This window comes from Piliocolobus tephrosceles, chromosome 18, assembly GCF_002776525.5.
Source record: "Piliocolobus tephrosceles isolate RC106 chromosome 18, ASM277652v3, whole genome shotgun sequence".
In the NCBI taxonomy this organism is placed as follows: Eukaryota; Metazoa; Chordata; class Mammalia; order Primates; family Cercopithecidae; genus Piliocolobus; species Piliocolobus tephrosceles.
In genome coordinates, this window is record NC_045451.1 from 68,558,186 (window position 1) to 68,571,019 (window position 12,834).

A 12,834-nucleotide genomic window follows, 5' to 3' on the forward strand; every position below is an offset into this window, starting at 1 on the left:
TTATCTTGTCTTCCTAGGCTAAGTTCAAATACATTTGGATAAAAACTGGGACAAAGGTTGAATTTTGACATATATCTGTTCTATGCCAGTCGCTCTTTTAAGAAGCATTTTACATGATTTACCTTATTTAAGTTATTCAACCACCTCTTTGATTAGGAAACTTGCAAAGAAGAGCTAGTTCATTTGCTCAAGGACATACAACATGTGACTGAGTCAAGATCCTAATTCTGGTTGTTTGGCTACAGAGCCCAGCTTTTCCTACCAAGCTCAGGGAGCCCTCCTCAGGTCCTGCCCAGCACAGGAGTTTGCTTGCCTTAGTCCAGTGCTTTCACAGTAGGCACTGTGTTTTTCAGTTGATGGATGAACTGGCTCAGATTGAAAGTGATTTTCATAAGGTCACAGAACTAGCAAGTTTTGTAGGTGGGATTTATCTACCAGCCTGCTCTTGGCAAGGAGTGTGACTCTCTCTGTGGCCTCTGGTGTTGGGATGCTGTGTGTGATAAAATCCCTGCTTCTTTCTTTCCTGAACCCTTCCAGGAACTTCACCAGAACCTCACAGGCATATAGTGTTGAAATGTTTATATAATTAAGAAATTTATCCATGTTAAAATTATACCCAGCATTTGCTTTAATTTGAATGTCTTTGTTTAGTGGTAAGATAACTATTTTCCCAGACATCTGTATTCTAATTGTATTTCTGCTAATGCAGATTGCTTTTTCATATTATTTGCTAATTATTTATTGATATTTTGATGCTTTTTCTGGTTAATTAATCCAACAGATTCCTTAAGTTCCAGACTTTTGATAATTTATAAACTTGATACTGTATTTTTAGTTTAATGTGGAAGCCGTTTCATTTTCTCCACTACTCACCTTGTTAAGTTTCGACAGTTCCTTCTTTTCTACCTTCTGATCGAGCAGTGAAAATTCCTGCATGACCCTGGTTGCCCACCCTAGTTGGACACATCCTTTGGCTTCTTATTCAGGAATATGGGGGACGTTCCATCAGGAATGTTGACAGAACCCTTGGAGTCTTTTGAACTCTTCTATAGGACAAAGGATGACTTAGCAAGCTTCTTCTGAGTACACTAGCAAGTGTTTGAATGTGTCAAAGATAGACCTTTTAAATATTCAAGTTTGGCCTGCGTTTTATATATAAGCTAACTGTACAATGTCTTCTTAAGGCAAGTCATAGTAGTTTAGCTGGTAGACTGTCACCAGATAGCTCTGATCTGCAGACCATACTGAATAGCACAGGCTTTTTTTCACACGTGGAAAGAAAAAAAAAAGATTTCTGAATCAACACTAATTTAGGAGAAAAATAAGCGGAAGCTTATATTGTGATGGCTTGTGTCATTCTGAGATTTATAACAAAAGCGAACCTGTTTCTAAAGATGTCAATCAATGAAAAACTTGACGTATGGGAAATTAAACAGCCTCTTTAGAACATTCTAAATAGTCAGTCTGTCACTACTTGATTGTTGTACGCGTGGCTCATTTCCTGAGGTACAGTCATTAGCGTCCTCAGATAGTTAAAAGGTTGTGTTTGCTTTACTCAGTGTTTGTTTTTTACTTACAAATTACAAAACTCACACCTAGTATTTTCCACCTAAGTCACTGAAGCAGTTTGTCTAAATGACACACTGTAATACAATTGAGTTCTCATTAAAGCTTCCCTTTTCTTATAAAAGGAGAGCACATTACTTGTTACTACGGAACCCGCAGGGTTCCCTCTCTGCAGTGAGCCTCTTCCGATGCTGCTTTGTCTCTTAGGATAACTGTGTTTCACAAGTTCCTTTTAAGATTGACATACTGGGATATATGGCTATCAACTGGGTAGTACATAATACTGGGGAATTTTTATTAATTTTCTTAAATGTGATGGTGGTTTTGTGGTTATATAGGAGAATTCATGTTAAAATATTTAGGAGTAATGCCCTGCATGGTGGCTCAGGCATGTAGTCCCAGCTACTGGGGAGGCTGGAGTGGGAGGATTGCTTGAGCCCAAGAGTCCTGTGCTGACCAGGTGTCTGCACTAAGCTCCACATCAATATGGTGACATCCTGGGAATGAGGGACCACCAGGTTACCTAAGGAGGGAAAACTCCTGTGCTGATCAGTAGTGGAATTACACCTGTGAATAGCCACCGCACTCCAGCCTGGGCAACACAGAGAGACCCCACCTCTAAAAAAAGAAAAATATCTTCTTTTTAAGTCTTTTAAAATAAAAATGTTAAAATAAAAAATCAGTATTTAGGAGTAAAGTATTGTATATTGTACAATATATACAATATCCATATTGTAAAGTCTGGAAAATATAATGATGTCTACAAGTTATTGTGAAAAGTTATGGCCCAAAAAAATACGCCAGAACTTAACAATTGTTAAGTTTATTAAAAACGTACCCCAAAGCTTAGCAACTGTTAAGTTTAGGTAAGGGGAATATCAGTATTTAATGTACTTTTTGTTTTCTTTTTAGTTTTTGTGTATGTTTGCAAACATTTACAACAAGAAGTTAGAAAATAGAATGTATTCCATGTAACAGGAGGCTGGAAGAAAGAAAGGAAAAATGTTTCTGTATTTATTTCTAATAAATTGTAACTGCATGTTCAAAAAAAAAAAAAAGATTGACGGTCCTAAATCCATAAAGTTTACAGCCACTTCTGTGGTTACTTGTGTAACCATTGGTGAACTTAATGATTTGATTTGCCAATTCTGTGAATCTCTTTTTATTCTTTCTGTGCTGAATGAAAACAACTTAAACTATGATATACAACTGAACTGTGAAGTTCTTGCTGGAGGAATAGGTCCAAGTTTGTATTGCTTGTAGTTCTCAAAATGCCCCAGTATATAATGGGTGCTCAGATGAATCCTGCCATGGCTAAAAGGGACTAGTGAAGGTGAAATAATATATTTTTGTTCAGCTCAGTACTTCTATGAATAATAAAAAATAGCCATTCAGTTGTGCTGTGAATCACTAAATTGACAATTGAATATCTTTTTGGTATTTAATATAAATGCCTTAAAGCAAAGGTTATATGCACATCTGAGGTATATGAGCTGTGCTTATTAATTTTGTAGCACCTAGATTGATGTGGAATTCCCTCAAGTGGAACAGAGTACCAGGAACTAAATGGCATGATTTGTAGAATGGTCCATGCCAGGATGATCCCATTAGCCCCTGTCCCTGGTGAGGGAGTGTATTAGTCCATTCTCACACTGCTATGAAGAAATACCTGAGGCTCGGTATTTGAAGGAAAGAGGTTTAATTGACTCACTGCTCTGCGTGACTGGGAAGGACTCAGGAAACTTACAATCCTGGCAGAAGGTGGAGCAAACACATCCTTCTTCACATGGTGGCAGGAGGGAGAAGTGCCCAGCAAAGGGGGAAAAGCCCCTTATAAAACCATCAGATTTCAGGAGAACTCACTCTCATGAGGATAACCACCCCCATGATTCAGTTAACTCTCACTGGGCCCCTCCCACGACATGTGGGAGTTACAGGAACTACAATTCAAGATGTGATTTGGGTGGGGACACAGCCAAGCCATATCAGGGAGTAAAGAGACGTGCAGTTGGTTAGAGAGTTTTACTTCAGCTTCCTTGTGATACAGTGTGACTTCTTTTTGCTATCTTACTGTGTTTTCACCGGTATATCATGAATGGGGCAAAAGTTAGTACAACTAACAAATGGTCTCTTTCAGTAATTGTTGGGAATCCACAAGGAAGGCAAGAAGAGACAGGGCAAATAGAAAAGAAACTGTGTCATTTGGGAGAAGACAGAATTTTTGTTCTTCATGTCTTATTCCCTAGTGGCTGCGAAGTAAGTATTTCATGTTTGTAGGAGGGGCATAGACGAGGCAGTAGCTTAGGAAGGATGCATGATATCTGGTCTGCAGAATGTGAGTGCAACTTGGAGGCTGATTTCATCAGACTGAAATGGGTACTAATAAGCATTTTTAGAGCACCTCCCTGCAGAGACTTTGTTCCCTTTGAGCCTTTCTCCCGTAGTTCATTTATTTCTCCCCAGACCTTCCTCTTCCCTATTTTAGGAAGTGTCTTGAGACATATTCTTTAGGAGCTGTGTCAGTACTGGCTGAGGGAGTTGGAGGAGGGGTGTAACCTGGTATATGATAATCAGGGGATGAGATCAAAGTGTAAAGGACAAATTAAAAATGAAAAGCTTTCTAAGGAAGCAGAGCACAGTAGTTTTGATTATTGGGAGGAGTTGCATTATGGTCTTAAAGCATTTATGGGCTCTGATGGTTGCAACCAGAATTAACTGATTAATTGATTTTGCAAGATGCAATTGAGTTAGAATAGAAAATGTACACGCATTACATATATACGTGTGGTTAGAAGCATAGTGATACACATTTTTTAAATGAAAGCCTGGGTATGTGTGTGTAGGTAAATGTATATACACACACATCGCTTTACACATGTATACTGGATGTAAAGAACAATATATTGGCCTGGCACGGTGGCTCACACCTGTAATCCCAGCACTTTGGGAGGCTGAGGCAAGTGGATCACCTGAGGTCAGGAGTTTGAGACCAGCCTGTCCAACATGGTGAAACCCTGTCACTACTAAAAATACAAAAATTAGCTGGCATGGTGGTGCGTGCTTGTAATCCCAGCTACTGGGGAGGCTGAGTCACGAGCATCACTTGAACCCAGGAGGCGGAGGTTGCAGTGAGCCAAGATTGTGCCATTGCATTCCCACCTGGGCAACAAGAGTGAAACTCGGTCTCGGAGTGGTGCAGCGGGGGAAATACAATATAGTATTTTGTACTATGAGTTACAGTCAAACTGTTTGAAAACTATTAGTCTTAGGAGTATTGCCTTTGGAGTTTGAAAGTAAAAAGTTTGCATTCCCCTTGGCCCTATCCGATGCTTTCACTTGTCCTCTGGTGGGTTCACCCTGCTCTCTCTTTCTTCAGACCTTCATTGTTGTGAGGATTTAATTAGATAAAGTTCATGGAGCACCTGGCTTAGGCATCGGTGGCCCATTTTGCCCCCATACCCTCTCCCCTTCTCCTTAAGATGTGCAGACGTACGTGGCGATTCCACGTGCCGTAGCCTGCTAGCACCCCTTGTCTTCTCCTTTCCTTGAAGCCAGGTCTTTTCTGTGTTCAGAGCCTGGGTACAACCTTTCCATTCACCATGACTATGTGTGTCCACTTGCTTCCTGCTTTCCCTCTTCGTTTTCTTCCGCAACGTTCTTTCATATTCAACGGCCTTGGCTTTTATAACTTACCCTTGGGTTAAGAAACAAGATATTTTTTTCATTCTTTTCTTTCAAATTTCCTCATCTACTGTTGAGGGAAAATGTATATTTGGGTACCAAGGATGCTCTACTGCTTTTCTCTTTGCTATAACTTTAAGCCTGTGCCACTCAGTATGGTCGGCAGATCAGAGCCGGCCCGCACATTGTTTCTGGTCCCTGATCAGTTCAATGCAGAAATTGAGAGCAGGTCCTTAGAGAATTTTTATAGGATTTGACAGAATAATTTTATTTCTTTGAATGATAACAAATCTGGGGCTACCATGTTGTGTGTCTAAACAATTTCATTTTTCTAGCAATTCCTGTTTATTGTGTTTTATATAAATTGGTCTGAGATGCACTGGACTTTAAAAAAACAACAACAACTGATTTTTCATTATAGATTGTTTGAGAAGTGCTGCTCTAGTGAACTGAACTGTTCTAACCGGTTGTATCCGAATAGGTCAGATGAAGTACAAATAACCCCATAAACGAGAGTCAGAAGATACGCCTGCAGTGAGGGAACTTGCTAACATTTTGTTTGCCTCTTGTATTCTAAATCCACAAATTTAAAGGCATGGTCATACAAGAAAAAGGCAAAACAGCCCAAGGGAGGCAAAGACCAATAATCTGTGGCTTTTGCTAAAATTAAGAACTTTAGGCCGGGTGCGGTGGCTCAAGCCTGTAATCCCAGCACTTTGGGAGGCTGAGATGGGCGGATCACAAGGTCAGGATATCGAGACCATCCTGACTAACGTGGTGAAACCCCGTCTCTACTAAAAAAAAAAAATACAAAAAAAATTAGCTGGGCGTGATGGCGGGCGCCTGTAGTCCCAGCTACTCAGGAGGCTGAGGCAGGAGAATGGCGTGAACCTGGGAGGGGGAGCTTGCAGTGAGCTGAGATCCGGCCACTGCACTCCAGCCTGGGCGACAGAGTGAGACTCCGTCTCAAAAAAAAAAAAAAGAACTTTAAAAAGTGAATTTTATAATAGCTTTAAAGTTCACAAAATACTGCTTCTCTGTAAGCTAAAGTATTGAAGAATACATGTAGCTCTTCCTTCCTGCTGGATAATGGAAAATATTCTGTTTTTTGTTGTTTGCAAAGTTTCTCAAATATACTTGGAAGACAGTTCATGTAGTTTTCTCAGCCTTGACAAATCTAGAGCCCCAAACACACCAATGCAAATTTTGATGATGGGTTAGAAAGGAATAACTAATTCTGTATCATTATTGCTGCTGTCACAAACAATAATGGAAGATAGTTTAATCAAAAGCATTTGCCAATGGGTATGATTAGCTAAATTTAATTCACCCAGAGATTTGAGAATGTGAACATTGCATGTTCTTATCAAAGAGTTTTCCTTTTTGGGGAAACCAAAATAATTATTCTTAAGAAGCTTCTAAGTCTGCATCTAAAGGCTGTCCCTTTTTGAAGCTGACTCCATCATGCAGAGCTCATTTCATTTGCCTGCAATGGTGTATTTTCTACTTATATACTAGTGACTTAAGGGTGTTTTGTTATCTGAACACAAACAGAATTTCTATGCTAATTTGAATTACGATTTTTAAAAAATTTACCCAGTTGGAATGCTTTTTGTAGGAGGAAAGAATTGAAGTAAGGAAGTAACTACAGAGGGAGACCCAATTACTCTTTGAAAATGCATTTCCTCAGTCAAAACATTTAAGCAGAAGGTGAAAATTAAACATTCAGCCATATAGGGGTAGCTTAAAAAACAGACTTAATAGTCTAAAATTGAATATAAATGCTTTGAATTCTGTAATTCTCTAAACATTGGTTGGTGAGTTGACTTTATACTTTTATAGCAGATAGGTGATAAAAACAAACAAACAAGCAACACTTCTCTCCCTGCTGCGAATTGTAACTTGACTGCAGCTTGCTGGACTCTCACATTTGCTTCTGTAAACTCACTGGCACATAATAGTACACCACTGTCAGGAAACCCGAGTGTGGACAGAAACATCACCTTTTGTACTTTAAAGCTGTGAGTTAAGTCTTGATGGCCACACACTGAAATAAAGATAACCTTTCCCCAAAAACATAAGGGCAAGATTAATTGAGTTGAAGGTTTTGTGTTATCTCAGTACTAATGTTCTTCTCTCTTAAAGAAAGGAAACTTAAAAATTTCCACTTAGGTGAATTATAGTAGGACCAGGAGAGTTGTGAGGTGAACAGGGGGAAATAGAAATAAATGGTAAAGAATTCCAGCTGGGCACAGTGGCTCACACCTGTAATCCTAACATTTGGGAGGGTGAAGCAGGAAGATTGCTTTAATCGTGGAGTTAGAGACCAGACTGGGCAACATAGTAAGACTCCCTCTCTACAAAATAAAAAATTTAAAAAAAGTACCCGGGTGTGGTAATGCATACCTGTGATCCCAGCTACTCGGGAGGCTGAAAGAGGAGGATCACTTGAGCCCAGGAGGTCGAGGCTGCTATGAGCCGTGATCCTCCCACTGCACTCCAACCTGGGGGACAGAGTGAGATCCTGTCTCCAAAAAAAAAAAGCCACATAATTTTAAAAAGCCATACATTTAGGAGGTTTGAGGAGCTAAAGTCATCATAGTGAAAGTCAGGAGCATTTGCTGGGCTTGTGCTTTGTGGTGGGCTTTGTCCCACTTGCCTTGTATGCATTCGTGGTGAATTATCAGGCTGCATAGATACACCAGTTGGGAGAGTGTAGAGGAAGGGAAAAAGGGAATCTTGCAGAGGAGTGTACCTCAGGGGAAGGTGCTTGGCAGAGACTTCTCCTCTCAAAGATCATGAGTGTTGAAATCTGAGTGCTGCTCAATTGATTTCCAGCTCATTTGGGAGAGACTAGCCATGGGGGCAGTCCAGATAGAATTGCCTCCCGAGGACCTGAACCTCTGCAAGAGGAAGAGTGTGTGTAGAGTCTGCATTTCCACCAAAGTCCTGCCCCTGCACTTGAGAAGCCTCTCACGAATTTCACAAAATCACATGCTGAAAATAGCAGATCTAGGGCCGGGTGTAGTGGTTCATGCCTGTAATCCCAGCACTTTGAGAGGCCAAGGTGAGTGGATTACCTGAGGTCAGTAGTTCAAGACCAGCCTGACCAACATGGTGAAACCCAGTCTCTACTAAAAATATAAAAAATTAGCCAGGCATGGTGGCAGGCACCTATAATCCCAGCTACTCGGCAGGCTGAGGTAGGAGAATCGCTTGAACCCAGGAGACGGAGGTTGCAGTGAGCCAAGATCGCGCCATTGCACTCCAGCCTGGGTGAGAAGAGCAAAACTCCGTCTCTAAAAAAAAGAGAGAGAGAGAAAATAGCCTCTTGTGAGGAGAACGGGGTTGGGGCTGACCCTTCGAGTGAACCAAAACAGTGGCAAAGCTAATAAAAGTGCTGGCTCTCTGAACTCCACTCTGGCACAGACCCCATGAGCCCATCCTCAGCCCTGAACCTCAGACCCTGAACCCAAGGCCTCCACTTCTTCCCACTCTCCATAGAAGTCCTTGAAGTCATTCTCTTCTAATAGAGACTACTTGCTGTCAACTTAAAAATGTCGTCAGAGATTTGTCGTCTTCATCAGTCCTTTTCTTTTTTGTCCTTTTGAAACACAGAGGAAGGGCGCAGAGGCTGCACAGTTCTTCACTCGTTCTTACAGTTTCAGAGACAGCTTAGGAATGGAAAGAGAAATGAAACCACTAAAGCCCCTTCTTGCCACTCCTTGCATTGAGGAAAGACACTTCTGTAGGATCTTTAGCTTTGTTTAAAAGACATCATGTACTGATAAAGCTTTCCCTTTATTTGAGAGAACAGTTGCCCCTGATCACTTCACAATGTTAATGTCCTGCAAAAAATTGCACATAAACCAAGAGGACTTGTGTGTAATAGGGATGTCACTCCCCATCTAGTAATCCTATGTGAGCTAATTTGCATTACAGAAGCATACCTCAAAGCAAAATAGACTATTCTAAGTCAAACAGGGAAAAAAAGGAAGAGAAAGGACTTTGAAAGCTAGGATCACTTGAGTAACTTAGATTATACCTGAATTTCACCTGGATCTCAACATAAAAATTCTTGTGTACTTTAGACTCAAGAGTGTAGAGCATTTCATGCTGGAATGGAGCACAGTGGATTAAACATTGGAGGCAGGCTGTGTAGCTAGAAGAATAGCAGTTTTGGAAAACTGGGTGATTTCCTAAACAGTAATGGTAGAAAGGTACCCAGTTTATGTAAATATGTGAAAGGAGACTCCTCTGAGTGCTTCACAGGATGTGGGCAACACTTATTTTGCCATCCTGTGTATATTACCATGCTTTCCACCCTGGCTGCCCAAGCTTAAGTGATGGGAACAATGAAACAATCTTCTTGGCAATATGGCCATACTCAAGGTTTTGTTCATTCAGACGTGACCTCAAGAACATGTCATGCCTCAGCCCCACTAGTAGTAATATATGTGGTAACTGTTGTAGATAACAGAGCCCCCAGTGATAGAATCTGACATAAGTCAGCTTTTATTTTACTAAGAGCAGAAAAAAACAATCTGTAACTCACATACACCAGCGTCCTACTCTGGATTTGTGATGGGGTTCATCAACCCTACATGTTTCGAAGATTTTTTACATTTGTAAGCAATAACTAACCTGAATTATTTCAATGATACTCTCTTGTCACTTGTTCTTTCTCTTCCCCAACTCTTTCTTAAATCACAGTTAAAGTTCTTCCTTAATGCTGAAATGTATTTCATAGGTAAGTTATATTTCATAGATAGGTTCGCTTGTGACTTGGTTTTTCTATTTCTAGGTGCATAACATTCATTGCTTGAAAAATTGCTCTGTTTCAAAATAGCTACTATAATTTCCCTTCACTGCTTTGAAAGGGTGTTTTTTTTTTTCATATATGTTCAAAAAGCACATGAAGAAACTTGGGGTTACTGGAGTGTGGCAGAATGAGTAATGGGCTGGAAACTCAGAAGCTCAAAGTTCTGGTTTTGCCACTAACTCATCCTAAAACCTAGATAAACTGCTTCTAATCTCTCTGTGACCCCGTTCCTGTTTATCATAAATGGTGTTAAATCTGGCTCACCTCATAGCTGTAAAGGTAGCAACCATAAGAAAGCATATGATAATATAGATCCTTTAACAACAACCTCTTAATCTGTGAAGGATATCTACATCTGTATTTTCCATTTGATACTTACAGTCATTCTTTGGGAATTACTATAAAAGGGTGGTCTTCCGGTTTTGCTGTTCAGGCAATCACAGCATGTAAACAAGACAGAAATTCCATCCATTTTCTAGTACTGTGGATGTGTGTGTTTCCTGGTATGTGTGGGTAGACAATAAACTCATATTAACATATATACACACCTTGAACATTATGATTCACAATGAGGGTACCCATCTGTGTAGTATTTTTATTTTTTTCATTTTTATACTCCAAGTTCTGGTGTACTTCCTCCTTAGAATTTCAATACATTTTTTCCTCTGTGCTGAAGCAGGCCTATGACAACCTATTTTCCCTTTTATGTTTGAACATTTTGCTTTTATCTTTTACTATGTGAAATATAAAATTCCTATGGGGAAGGCCCAAGTACTTGGGATCTGGAAAGCTTGAATCCATCTGGAAGCTCCTCAACACTCCCGGGTAGGTTAGGGCCATTGTGTCAAGATCCAAAGAGCTCATAAGACTTCTTAGAATGATTGTCCTCCAGTTGGGACAGTGATTGTCTAAGTCATCACCTTGTTGTGAGAACACCTCCACTGTCAAGGAGAAGTCAGTTGTTCCAGCGATGGAGGTGGGTACTGGTGCTGAATTACCTTGACAGCAGGGAACATGATGGGGCCAGTATCATGACTCCAAGATTCACAGCCCACCTAATCTTTTGTCTTTCTCTAGGTTATACAAAGTGATTACTGAGTAATGCTAACATGATGGGACAGTGCTGTTCAGCAGAACTTTCTGCTGGGTGGAGATGCTCTGTATCTCTGCTGCCCAGTGTGGTAGCTACTTGTCACGTGTGGCTATTGTGCACATGACATACAGTTGGTGTGAATGAGGACATGCATTTTAAATAAGGAATTTCAATTTTTAATGTAATTAATCGCCTGTGACTCCTGACTGCTAGCATAAGGCGAGTCTACAAACATTTTGTTACATTTCTGTTATTTAGAAGTCAAATTACAGTAACATCCAGGGAATTTTCCATTAATATTATGTGCGCTCTTGAGAACACATAAGGGGACGATAGGAGGAGGAGGAGGTGATAAATGAAATAGGAATGAAATAAATGGCAGTTTCAGTAAGACATGGAATTGCAGGGCCAACCCATGTAAATGATGGTGGGTGTTCAGAGATAACCAGAAAGTAGTGTTTCAGGCTATGACTCTCCTTGATTTTGTTTTTGCAGGTTCTTTCATGCTGGTGAATGCCTCTGGGAGACCTGAGGGGCAGAGAGCCCACCTGCTCTTACCCCAGCTTAAAGAAAATGACACCCACTGCATCGACTTTCACTATTTTGTGTCCAGCAAGAGTAATTCTCCTCCGGGTTTGCTCAATGTCTACGTGAAGGTCAATAACGGGCCACTGGGGAACCCTATCTGGAATATATCTGGAGACCTAACACGTACATGGAACAGGGCCGAACTGGCCATTAGTACTTTCTGGCCTAACTTCTATCAGGTATGTGCTTTCTTTTTATTACCTATGTTGAAGCATCCTCTAGTTTCTAAAAATATAAATTATTGTTATATCATTATAATCAGAAAAGGTTGGTGTATTTCTGTTGTCAAGGTTGTGGAGAAAGGAGAACTCTCATCCTACACTGTTGGTGGGATTTTAAATTAGTTCAGCCCCTTTGTAAAGCAGCTTGGATACTTCTCAAAGAGCTGAATAGAGACTTACTGTTCAACCCAGCAATCCCATTACTGGGTATACACTCAAAGGAAAATAAATTACATGAATTCAGGTGTTTTTTGGTAGAATGTTTATCACAGCACAATTCACGATAGCAAAGACATGGAATCCACCTAGGTGTCCATCAGTGGTGGACTGGTACATACACACCATGGAATACTGTGCAGCCATAAAAAAGAATGAAATCATGTCTTTAGCAGCAACTGGAAGCCATTATCCCAAGCAAATTAATGCAAAAACAGAAAACCAAATGCTGCATGCTTTTACTTATAAGTAGGAGCTAAGCATTGGGTGCACATGAACGTAAGATGGGAGCAGTAGACACTGGAGAATACAAAAAGGGGGAGGGGAGCAAGGGTGGAAAAACTAACTTTGGGGTACTGTACTCACAACCTGGGTGACAGGATTAATCATACCTCCAAACCTCAGAGTCATGCAATTTACGCAGGTAACAAACCTGGGTAAAAAATAAACAGTATTGAGAATACTCAATTAATTGCCGACTATGAGGAGGAATAAAGAGGATTGCAATATTTTGCTTTTCTCTTTCTTTAATTCCTTTGGCTCAGACAGGAGCCAGCTGGAACATGTATCTAAGATAATTTTTCATGTTTAATTGAGGTGCTTGTTCCTCCTGAATCTGCAATTTAAATAAATAAATAAATAAATAC

At 40.3% G+C, this 12,834-nt stretch overlaps 1 protein-coding gene across 2 annotated transcripts in view; it reads left to right on the top strand.

Annotated features, from left to right (window-relative positions):
- The window catches only part of PTPRM (protein tyrosine phosphatase receptor type M), an 846,383-nt gene that overhangs the window by 320,043 nt on the left and 513,506 nt on the right, over positions 1-12,834 (top strand). For both annotated transcript variants that reach the window (XM_023228490.2, XM_023228491.2), the window contains exon 3: positions 11,658-11,929. In XM_023228490.2, the coding sequence (XP_023084258.1) occupies positions 11,658-11,929 (272 nt within the window). The remainder of the gene's footprint in view (positions 1-11,657; positions 11,930-12,834) is intronic.